Source organism: Salvelinus sp. IW2-2015, linkage group LG4p, assembly GCF_002910315.2.
Source record: "Salvelinus sp. IW2-2015 linkage group LG4p, ASM291031v2, whole genome shotgun sequence".
Classification (NCBI taxonomy): Eukaryota; Metazoa; Chordata; class Actinopteri; order Salmoniformes; family Salmonidae; genus Salvelinus; species Salvelinus sp. IW2-2015.
Window position 1 is genome coordinate 19,356,895 of NC_036841.1, and position 18,910 is coordinate 19,375,804.

At 40.0% G+C, this 18,910-nt stretch overlaps 2 protein-coding genes across 3 annotated transcripts in view; both read left to right on the forward strand.

The window, feature by feature from the left end:
* The first annotated feature begins 2,666 nt into the window (after positions 1-2,666).
* Positions 2,667-7,209, forward strand: LOC111960657 (uncharacterized). Its single transcript, XM_023982774.2, has 5 exons — positions 2,667-2,920; positions 3,801-4,162; positions 4,284-4,438; positions 4,558-4,702; positions 4,824-7,209. Exons 2-5 carry the CDS (start codon positions 3,803-3,805, stop codon positions 5,238-5,240), a joined length of 1,077 nt encoding a protein of 358 aa, XP_023838542.1. The 5' UTR covers positions 2,667-2,920; positions 3,801-3,802; the 3' UTR covers positions 5,241-7,209.
* Positions 7,210-9,106: 1,897 nt separating this feature from the next.
* LOC111960658 (regulation of nuclear pre-mRNA domain-containing protein 2) overlaps positions 9,107-18,910 on the forward strand; it is a 44,944-nt gene continuing 35,140 nt past the window's right edge. For both annotated transcript variants that reach the window (XR_002876880.2, XM_023982776.2), the window contains exon 1: positions 9,107-9,535. Coding sequence is in view for 1 of the 2 variants with exons in the window: in XM_023982776.2 (XP_023838544.1) it covers positions 9,343-9,535 (193 nt within the window). In the remaining variant the exon portion in view is untranslated. The remainder of the gene's footprint in view (positions 9,536-18,910) is intronic.

Genomic DNA, 18,910 nt, shown 5'->3' on the forward strand with positions numbered 1-18,910 from the left:
TTGTACATAATTATGACATAACATTGAAGGTTGTACAATGTAACAGCAAAATGTAGACTTAGGGATGCCACCCGTTAGATAAAATACAGAACGGTTCCGTATTTCACTGAAAGAATAAACGTTTTGTTTTCGAAATTATAGTTTCCGGATTCGACCATATTAATGTGTGTTATTATGTTATAATTAAGTCTATGATTTGATATTTGATAGAGCAGTCTGACTGAGCGATGGTAGGCAACAGCAGGCTCGTAAGCATTCATTCAAACAGCACTTTTGTGCGTTTGCCAGCAGCTCTTCGCAATGCTTCAAGCATTGAGCTGTTTATGACTTCAAGCCTATCAACTCCCGAGATTAGGCTGGTGTAACTGATGTGAAATGGCTAGCTAGTTAGCGGGGTGCGCGCTAATAGCGTTTCAATCGGTGACGTCACTCACTCTGAGACTTGGAGTAGTTGTTCCCCTTGCTCTACAAGTGCCGAGGCTTTTGTGGAGCGATGGGTAACGATGCTTCGAGGGTGGCTGTTGTCGATGTGTTCCTGGTTCGAGCCCAGGTAGGAGCGAGGAGAGAGATGGAAGCTATACTGTTACACTGGCAATACTAAAGTGCCTATAAGAACATCCAATAGTCAAAGGTTAATGAAATACAAATGGTATAGAGAGAGATAGTCCTATAATTCCTATAATAACTACAACCTAAAACTTCTTACCTGGGAATATTGAAGACTCATGTTAAAAGGAACCACCAGCTTTCATATGTTCTCATGTTCTGAGCAAGGAACTTAAATGTTAGCTTTCTTACATGGCACATATTGCACTTTTACTTTCTTCTCCAACACTTTGTGTTTTTGCATTATTTAAACCAAATTGAACATGTTTCATTATTTATTTGAGGCTAAATTGATTTTATTGATGTATTATATTAAGTTAAAATAAGTGTTCATTCAGTATTGTTGTAATTGTCATTATTACAAATAAATAAAAGAAAAATCTGTATCAGCTTTTTTTGGTCCTCCAATAATCGGTATCGGCGTTGAAAAATCATAATCGGTCGACCTCTAGTACAAATTCATGTTGTTCATGAGGCAGATGCGGTGCGACTCAAGTTTCGCCATAAGGTGGAAGACTATGTCCCTCTCTCTGGTCAGTCTCACCAGAGGAAATGAAGGAGAAAGCATGGACGGTGAGAATAATGCTGTGTTGAAAATCACTGGGAACTCGCGATTCTCCTACTTCCCGAGCGTTCAAGACAACTGGGAACGCTGACAAAAACTAGATCCGACTGGGGAAAATCGTTTTGAGCGGTCATCCAACTCGGAAACGCTGACAACTTTCTAGAACTCCAACTTTCTGACTTGAAGTTCACTGACGTCATGATTTGACCTTGTTTTTTCAGAGTTCCCAGTTGTCTTGAAAGCACCATGACCGTCAAATGCAGGTACACTATATATACAAAAGTATGTGGACACCCCTTAGTGGATTAGGCTATTTCAGCCACACCTGTTGCTGACAGGTGTATAAAATCGAGCACACAGCCATGCAATCTTCATAGACAAACATTGGCAGTAGAATGACCCGTACTGAAGAGCTCAGTGACTTTCAACGTGCCACCTTTCCAAGTGCTGTTATTGTGAAGTGGAAATGTCTAGGAGCAACAAGGGCTCAGCCGCGAAGTGGTAGGCCACACAAGCTCACAGAACGGGCCCGCCGAGTGCTGAAGCGCATTGCGTGTAAAAATTCTGTCTGTCCTCAGTTGCAACACTCACTACGAGTTCCAAACTGCCTCTGGAAGCAACGTCAGCCACACTGTATAACCCATGTGCGATAGTCATCTTGTTCAGTTCCCTTCCCTTTCTTGGGTACAGGAACAATGATTGACATCTTGAAGCAAGTGGGGACACCAGACTGGGATATGGAGAGATTGAATATGTTCCTAAACACTTTGTAAGAACATTGGAGAAGGACCTCCCAATGAAAATGTAATTGCTTGATTAATTAGGCCTGCTAATTTATAGATCAAATGATACATGTTTTAGGAATGGTTGGATCATACAAAAATATCAATAAATGGCAATTATAGGGAATAATTTATCTACACTAATTAACAAAGATGCACAAAATTATACATTTTGGGGAGCAATACTTGCATGGCAGTTTTGGACAAATGCAGAATATGCATGCCTACCCCACTAGAACAATATGTTATTTACTGTCAAGTAGTTGGTCTCAGCCTAGAACTCTACCATAATCCAGTTATGAATTGTCCCAGTATACATATATCTTTGGTGCATCAGGCTGATCCAAGTTGATGACATCAGTTGTTGTCCGGTGTTCTCCACGTGGGGTCGAAACCGTTAGCACCTAGACTAGTGACTAGTCAGTTCTACATTACGATAATGCAGGACAAGACACCTCAGCCACACTGTATAACCGGTGTCGTTACTGCCTCGTGTTTTTCCTTGTTGACTACTGTAGTATACAGCCACAGCTCTCCACACGTCTCACACGTGACAGTGAGAGAGGCATGACAAGTAACAGTTACTGGCCAATCAGTATTTATGTAGTCACTGAGTGGTTATATTCTCAAGCAATGAGAGCGCTGTGTACCATCTGCTAACCAACCACGGCCGAGCACACAGTTCAGCACGTGTAGCGCATGGTAGCGATTCACATGTTACCCCTCGCTGTACTGAGGACTTTGAAAGGTAAACGGAATCTAAAACGAGGGAAAGGAGTAAACAGTACTGAGACGTTGAGAACAGAGGACTCTACAACTATAGCGCGCCATCAACATCAGTGTTTGTCATTGGTTTTTGAATAAGATCTTCCTACAATTGCAATTGGAGAAGGAATACCGGTTATTCAACTAGTTATCCATTTGACTGTTTTATTGAATTGTCTTCGCATCGTCTTCATCCTAAAAGGTAATATATATATCATAGGCTATAGACTACTGTAACTTTTTATGTTTTTCTATACATATTTGCTTCCCCATATCTATTTTAACTAGCTTTGAACTTTCAAACCTGCACTCTTGGTTACAATATTTAAGCCAAAAGTCTAATCATTATTGGTTGTGCCTTAAGTATGCGCTGGTTCAGGATCAGCTTTCCCTGCTCTAGTCTGAACCTTCCATCTTGGCTAACGCCTCAAACCTGGAATCAGTTCATGTCTTTACAGTTGTTTCTATGTATGTTATCTATATATATATATATATATATAAGCGCTTCATACAGTACAGACTAACATTGAAAGTAAAAGCATAGCGAGTTTATGAGAAGCATTCAATGAACATACACAACTTTGTAATGCGTGAAACAATGTAGCGTATAATGCAGCCTCTGTCATTTTGTTTTAGGATAATCAGTTAGTTTGATGTTACAGTGGTCAGATCAGATGTTTGAAATGTAACTAATAGCTGACAAAATCCTACAGCCATACAGTCAAACTCCACATGACCTTGTACGTCACACCCCCACACAGCACATGTTCACATGTATAACAAAGCAACAGCTGGTGGAGTTTATACCAAGATCAGTGACTAACAGCATTCCTTCTTGAATATTTATTAGGGGACACACCTACTAGTTTTCTGGAGCATGATGTGAAAACCCCAAATTTGCATTGTTATTGTTTTGTATTCATAGTTTTAATTTAAATTGTGATAGATATGACTGCAATTTTGTTAAAGGGGGGTTTTCTACATACAGCACTTGTTGTAATGCCTAGGTCAGCATTAACTCTACATCAGTTACTCTGAGGTATTTCTGATATTCCTTGTGACTGATCTCTCTCTTTCTCTAGGGATGCATTTGTTGAGCATGTCCACCAAATGGCCGACCTATGATTCCCGCTCCTCCACCCCCAGCTTCCTCCTCAGCGAGAGCGACGTGACTGAGGACGAGGCAGACATTGATGTCTTCAACTCCGAAAGTGAGGGAGATAGCTCAGGGGGTGGCAAGACCTGCTCAGTACCCTTCTCCCTGGCCGGGGGTGGCGAGGCAGCCCCTAGGTTACACTGGTCCATGGCTGGGAGTGGACAAGCAAAATGCTTTCCTCACACCACCACCTACCCATCCATGGTGGCTTCCCCTGGCAGTGCTGCGTTAAGCACAAAGGGAAGCACAGAGGAGACCATGCAAGGAGACCTGGCCTTCGCTCAGAAAGTGAGTTTTGTTGTTTAAAGACTGCTTTGACTGATTTGAAAATACTGAGTTACTGATTTTTGCATCCAGAGACATTATCAGACAGTGGATATATATGTTTTCTGTTTCCCTTCTCTCCTAGTGTTCAGAGCTGCGAAGGTTTATCAGACCCCTGTTGGAGCTTCTGAATGGACTCAAGACGGGGAGATTTGAGAGAGGACTTAGCAGTTTCCAGTCGAGCGTTGCCATCGACAGACTCCAGAGGATCCTGGGTATTCTTCAGAAACCTGAAATGGGGTAAGCAAACCAAACCATCTTGTGTATGTCTAGCAAATGGTAATTTATGGTGTAGTTACAAATTTACTTTAAATGTTTCATGTCGTAAAATGTTTTTAATGACAGTACTCTTTCCACAGAGAGAAATTCCTCCGCACCCTCCTGCAGGTAGAGATGATGCTGAAGATGTGGTTCCCCCATGTGACCCCTGTCGCTGCCACCCAGAAACCCACACCCAGTCTTCCGCCACGATGGCACCAAAATCAGCTGTGCATGCCAGTCAAGGTGGGTCTCTTACTGCTCTAGTTATCGCTGTTTAATATATCATTGTCATAATGATTCTCACACAATCTATAATATGTAAGACTTGTATCTCATTTGTTTTTCTTCACTCTTGCTCCATCAGAAGCGCAAGCTTAGCTGGTTGGACTCTGACTTCCCCAGTGCCGCCGCACCCAGTTGCAAGCGCCTGCAGCGCGAGGACAATTACCAGGAAATGACCTCACAAGACTCTTGCCCGTTGAGCAGAGACACCTATAACCCGTCATGTCTGACTGTCAGCAAGAGAAGAAAGGGAAATAAGAGGCTTGAAATGTCACCTTGCTCAGCATGTGGTAGCCCAGCCACACAAGACAGCCGTGTCTCCTCAACCCTCCTGGTGTTTCACTCACATCAGCTCTCCCTCCATGGACATCAGCCACAGAGGTGCCACGGCAGGCCTGGCACAGTGAAGACAGAGACAGATATTGCATCAGTGGAAACCCAAAGGAGGGGTCAGTCTATCCCCATATTACTGAGGTCCATGAAACAAGAGCCGGAGTAGAGGATATTAAACTGAACTCGGAAGTCATTGCACCGTTTGACCATTTTTTGTCAGTGTTGGAGAGTTATTTTTTTTTTTATTGAAATGTACCTGGGAATATTTTTTTATGGTTGATGTGATAAAGCAGTGGTTTAATTTTTCAATTTTTATTTTATTTTTTATACTGATTTGAAAGAAGATAATTTTTGTATTTCAGAATTATCAACACAAATACAATCACATGAACCAATTTGTAAGTCGCTCTGGATAAGAGCGTCTGCTAAATGACTTAAATGTAAATGTAAATGTAAATACACTATGCAGAAATATAAAAGAAAGTAACATAGCTCAAGATTTATGGAATACCTTTTAACCTTACATAAACTCAGTTAGTTATGATAAAGTTATCAATAGTAGTGAAGCATAAAACATTGACAATACAATGAAAAACATTACAAGAACCTGTTAATCTTTCAGCGGCTCCAGCACAGGGAACAGTGAAAAAGGCAGCTGATACAACTGCCACTAAACCTCTGCCAACCAGTGGCAACAAAACCATTGCTTTTATTACACACTCTGCCGAGTCTGTTAGCCACAGTTTAATGTAACTATTGACTAAATCCACCTCAGTGTGAATACTAACAAACCCAGTAGCATGCAACTGGAATGACAGCAACCACTAAGAACTACGAGAGGAGAAATAACAACTGTTAGATTTAAGGTATTACTCATAAAATAGGTCTGCTTGAAAATCCTGGGTGAGGACTAGAGCATATTCATTGGCTTAATGCTTTCTAATTTCATTGATTTATTTGATAAAATACATTTGTCCTTTATTTTTTTGATACGTTTGTCAGTTTTCTATGGTGTGAAAAGAAAATAATTTTGACGAATAAGTCATCGCCAAAACTATTTTGCACATGAATATTTTACATTTGATAACAAATGAATTTGTACCTTATAAATGTTACTATTGTGACGACGCAAAACACAAATAATTTTGAATCTTCTAGAAGTGTTTCTATTGGATTGGGAGAAAATACGTAAAAACCTGTCATTAGGCCATTGGGTATTTGAACCACAATGTTTTTGCTTAGCAATTATCATTCATGTTGAATGACTCTATCCCTGGCCACTTTCAGAGAGTCTCTTGAGCTGTAACTATCTAGATGGGGATAGGGGGGAAACCAAGAATAGCTGGGTACTGATTTGATCTACTGACTTAAAGATTTTTTTTTAACGACAACAGTTAAGCCTAATACAGGACAACCGAAACATCATGATCAAAATCAAATCAACATTTTGTGAATGTGTGTGGGTTTTGTATGGGAATGTCAGTGTTGTGTGAGTCAGTGTTTGTACGTATAGTCTAGTGAGTGTGCATGGGGTCAGTCAGTGCGAGATAGTCAGTGCAGATTTTTTGGGTGTCATTAATTGACTATTTAGCAGTCTTATGGCTTGGGGGTGAGTTACCATACTGGTAGTATGTGTTATTGTTCTTAACCATGCCAAGGAAAGGCCCAGGTAGAGGACAACAGAGAGATCACTGCATTAGTAAATACAGGTTACTGTGTTCAGGCAATGCACAACCCTTCCTATAAACTGTTCAAACAGCCCGTTGGGGAGTTGTTTATTTTTATTTTTCCCGTGAGGGAATATTCTAATTTCATGTCATGTTTTTGGTGTATGTAGATCCTATGTTTTGCACATTTTCTCTGTATATCAAAAGAGGACAGATGGTTGGGCTGAGAAGGATATTTTGCTGTTTAATGTTGTCTTCCTTGATTCAATCCATTTCCTTTGCCTCCGCTCTTCCCAACTCTTCCCAACACCCTCCATCACATTTTTTGGTTGGGCATAATATAAGTGTTTTGGTTATACACAATGTACTTGTGCTTAATATTTTATATATAATTGTTTCAGACCTAAATTGTTTTTGATAAATTGTACCCTTTTTGCTAAAATAAAGTCATGTTTTTGTTAATCAGAACTTGAAATCTGCCACATAAATTCAAATGATTGAATGACTGTGGCCCTGTGACATGAGAATTCATGAAGGCCTCCAGGCTACAGCAAGAAAGAAGGGGTGCTCGACAACCATGACAAAAATCCAACAAAATGGCTTACCAAGAAAAACGTCCAAAAGGACTACCGGTGATTCGAGGCAGAAATGAGTTGGCGCACTCAACAAAAAAGGCAGAGATTCATTTCTTATTTGCTCAAGATTTATTCCATTGTTAGGATGAGTACAGGTGACTGATGTCAAGCTGGCAGTCACCTGTACTCGTAGTACTTTTTTCAGATGAAGACGTCAGCCACCTCTACTCATCCTAACAATGGATTAAAGGGGCAATCTGCAGATGCTACAATTAATTTAGAATTTATAAATGAATGATGTATACCCCATTGATTCTTGAACAATATAACTTTTAAATGCCTCATGGGCTTTGTTCAATTGTCACACTCCCATCGGAACCTAAAATATAAGCTTGTTTTACTCCAATGTTTGTAAACATTATAAATGTATACAACCACTGTATACGGTATATTGTTTCAACTGTGGATATGCCCTTTAAAGCCTGAGCAAATATATATTATAACCCACTTGGTTAGAGCCCTGAATGCTGATTGGCTGGAAGCTGTGGTATACCACGAATATGACAAAACATTTATTTTTACTGTTCTAATTATGTTGGTAACCAGTTGATAATAGCAATAAGTCACCTTGGGAGTTTGTGGTATATGGCCAATTTACCATGGCTAAGGGCTGTATCCCGGCACTGCGTTGCGTCTTGCATAATAACAGCCCTTAGCCGTGGTATGGTATATTGGCCATATACCACACCTTCGGGCCTTATTGCTTAAGTATCCAGCTGCAGTCCTATAGCATGGCTTGTCACCAAAAGTGGCCTTTCACTAAATATGTATATTATTACCTATACTATCTCCTTTCCTTTCCTCCTTTCCTAGTTCCCTTTCCTCCTTTCCCTCCCTAGCTCAATTTCCTCCTTTCTTTTCCGAGCTCCTTTCTGATTTTCAATTCCTCCTTTCCTAACTCCCTTTTCTCCTTTCCTAGCTGCCTTTCCTTTTCTCTTTTCCTAGCTTCCTTACCTAGTCAATTTTCTTCTTTCCTTTCCTAACTCCCTTTTTTCATTTCCTAGACCCCTTTTCCTATATAAATGTTGTTCCGTTCCTAGCTCCCTTACCTCCTTTGCTCTTCTCCTAGCCCCCTTTCCATCTTTCCTTTTCCATCTAGCTCATTTTCCTCCTAATTTTCTAGCTCCCTTTTCTTACCTAATTTTCCATCTCCCTTACCTTTCCTCCTTTGCTAGCTCCCTTTCCTTTCCTAACTTTTTAATTTGATTTTAAACACAATACAACCACACTGTACTGGATACAGTACAATGCCTTTGAAATCATCGAGGATGACACAAAAACATTAATTTCCATCGTGGTCCTCTTGAAAATAAATGAAAACAAAATATACACAAGATTATAACATGAAAACAAAATACTAGGAAAAGAGCTAGGAAAAGAGGAAAGGAAGCTAGGAATGGAAGAAGTCAAACGCAGTTAGGAAAGGATAGGTGGGAAGGGAGTTAGGAAAGCAAAGGATGGGAGGAAAGGAAGAAAAGGGATCAAGGAAAGTATGCTAGGAAAGAAATATATATTTTTTTAAAGGAGGAAAGGAAGATAGGAAAGAAGGAAATGGAGCTAGGATAGGAGGAAAGGGAGTTAGGAAAGTGCTCTTGGAATGTAAAGGGAAAGAAAGAAAGATGCAATGATTTTAGTGACAGGCCATGCTGAGCTGCAGCTATTTAGCCACATAGTGGCGCTACATTCACATTAAATCGTCTGTTTTGAATGAGTTTTCTAGTAACGACCAACCAACTCTATAATAATACATTCCTTTGTTGCACAAGTTGTTGAAATAAAACCAATGACATAATATACGTAATCGTTAGCAAATACAGTAATAACTGAATGTACTGTTAAAACAATAGCAATTTACTAATGTGTACAGCCAGCGCGGCACCATACCGCACAAGTGCACTCTTGACTAGGTTGATCACAACGCGCGACAGGCAAGAACCAGCTAGCTTGTCAGTTCAAGGCCTGGAAAATGGCTGCAGGATCTGGCGCGTCAAGCGGCCACGGTCGTGGTTCGCCTGCGGCCCTAGAGTCAACTTTGGATCGACGGTTTCAAGGAGTGACGAACACAATGGAATCAATTCAAGGACTATCAAATTGGTGTATCGAGAACAAGAAATACCACAGTCTTATCGTGCGTTACTGGATGAAATGGTTGAGGAAATGTGAGTTGCTAATTTTAACTAGCTAACGTTAGCTGGTTTGCCTGGCTAGCTTAGCCAACTTTAGCTAGATAACTGTTAGCTAGCAACTTATATTAACATATGTAGCTATGGTTACCGATTGTTGAAACCATCTCATCTAGTTAGCTAGAATAACAGGTGTGTGTTCGTGACATTGGTGCACAAGACAGGGATGTCATGTGAAACAAAAGCCAGTTTGTTAGGTAACGTTAGTTAACGTGGGTGTGCGCAAAGTAGTACCCTGGAGCTTCTTAGCAAGCTAGGTAAATGCTGCCTTCCTAGCTAGGACTTGGAGTCTCAGCAAGACAATTCTGTCACTACAAGCTGTTGACATCTAACTAGCAAATGTTTGTTGCAACGTATCTGGTCAGTTGTTGACAAACAATGGCTTTAGGGAACGAATATTCTCCGCATAGATGTAACGTTAGTGCAAAGCTGTTCGCTATAAATTCTACCCTGGAATAGGTTCTCCTGTTCAGACTATCACATTCCTTGAAGCCATTGCCATCCCTGGTTTTTGTCTGGATGGATGGCTACCTTTCTCTGTTCTTAGCGGTCTTGATGGGATGAAATTAGAATCACAATCATCAGTTTGAATTAGAAGATGTGTCCAAAACAGTAAAATAATCAAGATACATGTTAGCCATTTCTCGAGCTAGTTAACTAGTTAGTAACTTTTATAAACATGTAGCTAGGCTAAGTGGTAACGTAACAAGTCAAACACTAGTTAACGTCATTGATGTTATTGCTACTGTAACTTACTGTTTACTACATAGTAGTTATTACACACTAAACATAGTAATGTGTGAGGAGCAGACATGAGTAGGCTAACCTCTCATTTTGGGAGCTTCAGTTGTTGTAGGCCTATAGGGAGTGTATAATGCTTGTGTATGGTACTAGCAATTATTATTGCCAATAATTGAAGATGCCTGGATGTATTGTGTTCTCCCAGAAACTGAAAAACGCTGTGCTGTTGCTATAAAGCCCTACAGTGGAGGTATCATAAAACCTAGCGGTCAAACAGGGAAATGGTTCCAATCGTTTTTATCACCATTCATTTTTCCCATAGGGGATTTTTAGAAACACTTAAAATAAGGACTGTGTTTCGTGTAGGCTTACCCTGGCGTAACGTTTTGATAACCATGTAAATCTCTCGGACAAGGTGACTTTGGCCAATATATTCTTCTCTATTTACTCTCTAATTTGAATAGCTAACTGACATCAAAGTAGACATAATGCAAAACTACAAATCCCTGCAAGCTCCTGCACCTCATCTCTAGCTGGCACCTTTGTTAACAGGTACATTTAAAGAAATTTAGCCAACTTATTCATTATTAACTACATTTAGCTAGCATTAGATAGTTAATCGAGAGATACTTAGCTTTGCCTCGATTCGGCAGTCTTGTCCATATCATCATGGCATTTGGAGTTCTTTATGATAGCCACATTAGCAGCTAATTAGCGGTGCATTTTTTGGGGGGGTAAATACAGGCAAATATATTGATAAAAGTCACCTTGTCCTAGAGAGATTTACACGGTTATCAAAACGTCACGCTAGTGTAAGCCTACACGAAACACAGCCTTTATTTGAAGTGATTCTAAAATCCCCTATGGGAAAAATTAATGGTGAAAAAATGATTGGAAACATTTTTCTGTTTAACCGCTAGGTTTTATGGGTATTGTGACTCATACTGTGGTATTCTATATGCTTTCCTCTGCATTTTTGTTAATGAGCTTTGGTAGTCCATATTGATCATTTCAATATGTGCTGTGTTGTTGTAGTACTGCTAAAGTATGCCTAACTGTAAATTACGGTTTGATGCTGCTCATGTTTTAGTCCTTAAAGTGGCAAACAGCAGTTGAAACAATAACAAAGCGATCTCCACGCCTATGTTTCGGTAAAAAGCTGAGAGATGGGGCTGGAGAAATGTAACCACTATCAAATGCATAGACAAAGCTAAGGATGCAAGGACTCACCATCTATGATATCAAAATGATTGTTTCAACTACAGTACCAGTCAAAAGTTTGTACATGCATACTCAAGGGTTTTTCTTTATTTTCTACATTGTAGAATAATAGGGAAGACATCAAAACTATGAAATAACACATGTGGCATCATGTAGTAACCAAAAAAGTATTAAATAAATCAAAATATATATTATATTTCAGATTCTTCAAAGTAGCCACCCTTTGCCTTTTATGACAGCTTTAAACACTCTTGGCATTCTCTAAACCAGCTTCATGAATAATGCTTTTCCAACAGTCTTGAAGGAGTTCCCACATATGCTGAGCACTTGTTGGCTGCTTTTCCTTCACTCTGCGGTCCAACTCATCCCAAACCATCTCAATTGGGTTGAGGTTGGGTGATTGTGGAGGCCAGGTCATCTGATGCAGCACTCCATCACTCTTCTTCTTGGTCAAATAGCCCTTACATGCGGACCACACCGCTTGCGTCGCGTGTGGGAGCGTTGCAACATAAATGTACACATACATGTTATTCAATCATTGCAACCAAACTGCTCGTGCGCCTCAGCGAGCGTCTGCGTGGCCATGCGCTAAAATAGAAATTGGTTCTATTTGTGACGCTCAACGCGCTGCAAGTCCACCTCTCCCATCTCCTCATTGGTTTTTTGAAGCATATACCCACGTGGGAGATTGAAAAATGGACTGACGTCCACACTCCCAGTCGGTTGTGGTAATAAAGTTGGTAACACCTTAAAGTTGGTTGCGAACCGCCATATAAAGTCCAAAGAAGTAAAAAAGAAGCCTGAGGAAGGAGGAGAGATGACATAACGGTAAACCGAATTCCTTTCTCATCTGTGGATTAATTGTCGGAGTAAAGGACTTTGTGTATTTCAGGTAAAATAACAACCCAATGTTTATATCCCAGGACAAATTAGCTAGCAACAGCAAGCTAAATTTCCATGAATGTTTAATGCTTTTCGACCTGTCCCCAAATGAATATAATTGGTTCAGAGTTTGTTTTGATATTTCATGCTGCGTGTCCTGGTCGTGTCTGGTGTGTGGGGTACAAAATCAACATGCGTGCGATGGCGCATGCGATGGCGATGGCGCATGATCAGCATGTTACACAGCCTGGAGGTGTGTTGGGTCATTGTGCTGTTGAAAAACAAATGAAAGTCCCAATAAGCGCAAACCAGATGGGATGGCTTATCATTGCAGAATGCTGTGGTATCCATGCTGGTTAAGTGTGCCTTGAATTCTAAATAAATTACTACATATTTGTCCACCAGCAAAGCACCCCGACACCATCACACCTCCTCCTCCATGCTTCACGGTGGGAACCACACATGCGGAGATCATCCGTTTTCCTGCTAAGCGTCTCACAAAGACACGGCGGTTGGAACCAAAAATATTAAATTTGGACTCATCACACCAAAGGACAGATTTCCACCTGTCTAATGTCCATTGCTCATGTTTCTTGGCCCAAGCAAGTCTCTTCTTCTTATTGGTGTCCTTTAGTAGTGGTTTCTTTGCAGCAATTCAACCATGAAGGCGTGATTCATGCAGTCTCCTCTGAACAGTTGATGTGTCTGTTACTTGAACTCAGTGAAGCATTTATTTGGGCTGCAAGTTTTGAGGTTGGTAACTCTAATGAACGTATCCTCTGCAGCAGCGGTAACTTTGGGTCTTCCTTTCCTGTGGCGGTCCTCATGAGAGCCAGTTTCATCATAGTGCTTGATGGTTTTTGTGACTGCACTTTAAGAAACTTTCAAAGTTTTTCAAATTTTCAAGATTGACTCATCTCCATGTCTTTAGTAGTGGTTTCGTTGCAGCAATTCAACCATAAAGGCTTTAAAAGTTATAGAAATTTTCCAGATTGACTGACCTTCGTGTCTTAAAGTAATGATGGACTGTCGTTTCTCTTTGCTTATTTGAGCTGTTCTTGCCATAATATGGGCTTGGTCTTTTACCAAATAGGGCTATCTTCTGTATACCCCTCTACCTTGTCACAACACAACTGATTGGCTCAAACGCATTAAGAAGGAAATAAATTCCACAAATTATCTTTTTACAATGCACACCTGTTAATTGAAATGCATTCCAGGTGACTACCTCATGGAGCTGGTTGAGAGAATGCCAAGAGTGTGCAAAGCTGTCATCAAGGCAAAGGGTGGCTACTTAGAATCTCAAATATAAAATATATTCAGATTTGTTTAACACTTTTTTGGTTAATACATGATTCCATTTGTGTTATTTCATAGTTGTGCTGTCTTCACTATTATTCTACAATGTAGAAAATAGGAAAAATTAGGAAAAACCCTTGAATGAGTAGGCGTGTCCGAACCTTTGACTGGTACTGTATGTTTTGAAGATGTATAGTGTTTGTTTACATTTATAAACATTGGCGCTTATATAGGTTATAGGTTATATTCTTCCAGAGTCAATGGGTAGACCTGCATATCATGAATTTCTAAGTCCCAAAATGGATGTAACAACTGCAGATTGCCGTTTTTAAGGTAATTTTCTGTGAGTGGGAAATTCAGTGATTGTGGTGAAAGAGAGCGGGGAGTGAGAGTGAAAGGCTGGGGGAGAAAAAACAATGACATACCTGATAATATTGAAACATGTTGTTGGTTGTGAAGGATCCAATGGATGGGTTGGGTCATTATGCTTCCTATTCGTCCACATTACTGTATCTCTGTCAATGCTTATATGACTTCTATTCATGTACAGAACAGCACTACACATGCACTGTATTCAAGTATCACTGAAATTCAATGATTGAATTTTCAGTCAGGTGGCAGGCCCTGTGTTTGCAGTGTCAGATGTGACTTTCATTGCTGTGTAATAGCCTAATTATGCTTATTCTGTGTACGTTGTCGTAAAACAAATGCTGATGGAACCTCAATCGACAGTGATGGGCTTTTATTACGCTGAGTGATCATCCATAGCCTACACTGAAGGGCCAAGCAACAGCTGAGATGTGTAAAGGTGTATTGCCATGCAACTTGGTGAATGGGTCCATTTACATGATGCCTTTACAGACCTAGTTTAGGAACAAGTGGTTGCTTTGGAGGCGGAGCTCTCTTGAGTTTTTCAGAAAACCATGACTTGTTTGCTAGTGTGAGCCCCTGCCTTTACGCACCAGCAGCTGATGTAGGATATGCTTAAAAATGGTATGATGTAGGCCTTAAGTAGAGGTCGACCGATTATGATTTTTCAACGCCGATACCGATTATTGGAGGACCAAAAAAAGCCGATGCCGATTTTTATATATATATATTTGTAATAATGAAAATTACAACAATACTGAATGAACACTTATTTTAACTTAATATAATACATCAATAAAATCAATTTATTCTCAAATAAATAATGAAACATGTTCAATTTGGTTTAAATAACGCAAACACAAAGTGTTGGAGAAGAAAGTAAAAGTGCAATATGTGCCATGTAAAAAAGCTAAAGTTTATGTTCCTTGCTCAGAACATATGAAAGCTGGTGGTTCCTATTAACATGAGTCTTGAATATTCCCAGGTAAGAAGTTTTAGGTAGTAGTTATAGGAATTATAGGACTATTTCTCTCTCTACCATTAGTATTTCATATACCTTTGACTATTGGATGTTCTTATAGGCACTTTAGTATTGCCAGTGTAACAGTACAGCTTCCGTCCCTCTCCTCGCCGCTACCCTGCTAACTAGCTAGCCGTTTCACATCGGTTACACCAGCCTAATCTCAGGAGTTGATAGGCTTGAAGTCATAAGTTTAATGCTAGCTAGCAACTTGCCTTGGCTTCTTGCTGCACTCGCGTAACAGGTAGTCAGCCTGCCACGCAGTCTCCTCGTGGAGTGCAATGTAATCGGCCACAATCGGTGTCCAAAAATGCCGATTACCGATTGTTATGAAAACTTGAAATCGGCCCTAATTAATCGGCCATTCCGATTAATCGGTCGACCTCTAGCCTTAAGGGCAAGTTTGTTTTTCATGGCCCATTTCCCCGGGTGGGTGAAGATTTCACTTAAGGACTGATGATCTAAAATGTACAAATTGGGCCATGCAAACGAACTTGCCCAATGTAGGCCTGAAACCTTCTTAGAGTTAGTGTCTGCCTTTTATGGTGTGACATCAGAATAACTGTCTTTATTATGTTGGCTAATGGTGGTTAACTGCCTACCTCTTTAGCCTATATATGACTTTCGAACAACTGTGTTGGTGATGTTATAGTGCAGGGGTGTCAAACTCATTCCATGGAGGGCCTAGTGTTGGCAGGTTTTTGTTTTTTCCTTTCAATTAAGCCCTAGACAACCAAGTGTGGGGAGTTCTTTACTAATTAGTGACCTTAATTCATCAATCAAGTACAAGGGATGAGTGAAAACCCGCAGACATGATCTAGTTAAGCAAACGTGTCATTTAGCTTGCTTCATCAGAGATTAGGCTTTTGGAAAGCTTGACATCGGTAAAGTTGTCAGTATGACTACTGTCATTACCACTAAACACTGTGTGTTACAAAACATTAAGAACACCTGTTCTTTCCATGACTGACTGACCAGGTGAATCCAGGTGAAAGCTATGATCCATTATTGATGTCACTTGTTAAATCCACTTCAATCAGTGGAGACAAAGGGGAGGAGACAGGTTAAAGAAGGGTTTTTAAGCCTTGAGACAATTGAGACATGGATTGTGTATGTGTTCCATTCAATGGGTGAATCAATACTAGGAGGGTGTTTAAGGTTTTGTACCCTGTTTATCCCCTGAAAGTTAGCTTGTTAACTAGCTAGCCATATTGACGTGATCATTTATTAGCTAGTTAGCCAATTTGACGTGGTCCATGAATCAATGTAGCCTATCATGTCTGTCAGCAGCAATCGTGATTAAACACTGTTGAAAATGGGATAATGTTAGCTAACTTTGCTAGGTAGGCAGGCCTACGTTGGTTGGAGAAAAAAGTATGTTAGGTCTACTTACCACTATGTTTAGCCAACTGTACAACGTTTCTACCGGTATCTTGCAAAGGAAACATTATCAGCTAACAGTGCATCGGCAAATGCTTCTGCTGCTTGACAGGCAGACCCCACAAGGGACGGGGAAATGAACCTAAACCACTCATACTTGTCAGGTATAGTTTTATTTTATATCACTCAAATATCCAATTAATGGTTGCCAATATTGAGCGATATTGTAAGGCTACTCTAACGTATCTGAAAGTACATGATCAATTGATGTTTACTGATCATGAAAAGCATGCGGTTACCTGCTGTATAACTCTGATAGAGATAAATGTGCGCAATTGTTTTGCATGGAATAATCAGAAATGTGTAGTTCTGACTATGCTCTTCAAGAGGTGATATTACAATAAATCAATCAAATGTATTTATAAAGGCCATTTTACATCAGCCAATGTCACAAAGTGCTATACAGAAACCCAGCCTAAAACCACAAACGGCAAGCAATGCAGATGTAGAAGCTCGATGGCTAGGAAAAACTCAGTAGAAAGGCCAGAACCTAGGAAGAAACCTGGAGAGGAACCAGGCTCTCAGGGGTGGCCAGTCCTCTTTTGGCTCTGCCGAGTGAAGATTATAACAGAACATGGCCAAGATGTTCATAGATGACCAGCAGGGTCAAATAATAATAGTCACAGTGGTTGTAGAGGGTGCAACAGGTCAGCACCTCAGGAGTAAATGTCAGTTGGCTTTTCATAGTTAACATCTATTTAACAATCCCTTAAATGGCATGCAGTTGTCAATGGTTTTAGCGAAGCTGGGGGTGTCCTTGCCCCCAGCAGGCAAATCGAACACTCTGCACCTTATTGTGACTTTTTATTGAAAATGACCTATAGGATCTCTATGAGAATAACAATGTTGATGTCATAGTGGCTAATAGGGCTGGGAATTGCCAGGGACCTCATGATATGATATTATCACAATACTTAGGTGCCGATACGATATGTATTACAATTCTATATATATATATTGCGATTCAAAACTGTGATTACATTGCGATTTCCATGGTCCAAACTAGAGGTCGACCGATTATGATTTTTCAACGCCGATACCGAAACCGATTTATTGGAGGACAAAAAAAGCAGATACCGATTAATCGGCCGATTTATAAAAAAATAAAAATTATATACACTGCTCAAAAAAATAAAGGGAACACTTAAACAACACAATGTAACTCCAAGTCAATCACACTTCTGTGAAATCAAACCTGCCACATAGGAAGCAACATGATTGACAATAAATTTCACATGCTGTTGTGCAAATGGAATAGACAAAAGGTGGAAATATAGGCAATTAGCAAGACACCCCAATAAAGGAATGGTTCTGCAGGTGGTGACCACAGACACTTCTCAGTTCCTATGCTTCCTGGCTGATGTTTTGGTCACTTTTGAATGCTGGCGGTGCTTTCACTCTAGTGGTAGCATGAGACGGAGTCTACAACCACACAAGTGGCTCAGTAGTGCAGTTCATCCAGGATGGCACATCAATGCAGCTGTGGCAAAAAGGACAAACTCTCAACTGTTTGAATAAAATAGAGTTTAAGTTACCTGTGATGAATGTTGAAAACAAAAACTGTCATTTCTAATGCAGGAAATCCTATTTTAATAATGGGCATGGTACGATTGACGACCAAAGTGCGAGGTCATAATTCCCATGACGCCTAGCAAAATCTGAAAAGCGGTTCCTTCATTTATTCCATAGGATAATTTTTAGTATTCACTTAAAATAAGGTCTGTGTTTTGTGTAGGCTTACACCGTGCCAATTTTATAACTGTGTAGATATCCATAGGACAAGGTAACTCTGATCAATATTGGCTAAATATAAGCAAAGATTAAAAAAATAGTGGATTTATGAAAATGTTGACAAACGTTACCTTATCCTAGTGAGATTTACACGGGTATCAAAAGCAATTTACCTTAGCTTACTGCATTCGCGGCACAGGCAGGCTCCTCGTGGAGTGCAATGTAATCAGTGTTAGAGCATTGGACTAGTTAACTGTAAGGTTGCAAGATTAGACCCCCGAGCTGACAAGGTTAAAAATCTGTAGTTCTGCCCTGAACGAGGCCAGAACGTTCCTAGGCCGTCATTGAAATAAGAATGTTTCTTAACTGACTTGCTAGTTAAATAAAGATTAAATAAAGTGTAAATAAAAAAATAAAAAAATAGCAATCGGCAAATCGGCTCCCAAAAATACCGATTCCGATTGTTATGAAAACTTGAAATCGGACCCGATTAATCGGCCATTCGATTAATCGGTCGACCTCTAGTCCAAACATATTGCTCACCTATATGCTTGGTGCAGAGGAACAGAGAGAGCATAAGTAAGCTAGTTTTGATCAGTCATAGGAAATGTGTCCTGAAAACAAATTGGCACCTATTTAAAATAAAA

Coding starts and splice junctions, on each gene's coding strand:
- LOC111960657 (XM_023982774.2), top strand. CDS start 3,803: ATGCATTTGTTGAGCATGTCCACCAAATGGCCGACCTATGATTCCCGC. Junction 4,163..4,283: donor ACCTGGCCTTCGCTCAGAAA/GTGAGTTTTGTT, acceptor CTTCTCTCCTAG/TGTTCAGAGCTGCGAAGGTT. Junction 4,703..4,823: donor AGCTGTGCATGCCAGTCAAG/GTGGGTCTCTTA, acceptor TTGCTCCATCAG/AAGCGCAAGCTTAGCTGGTT.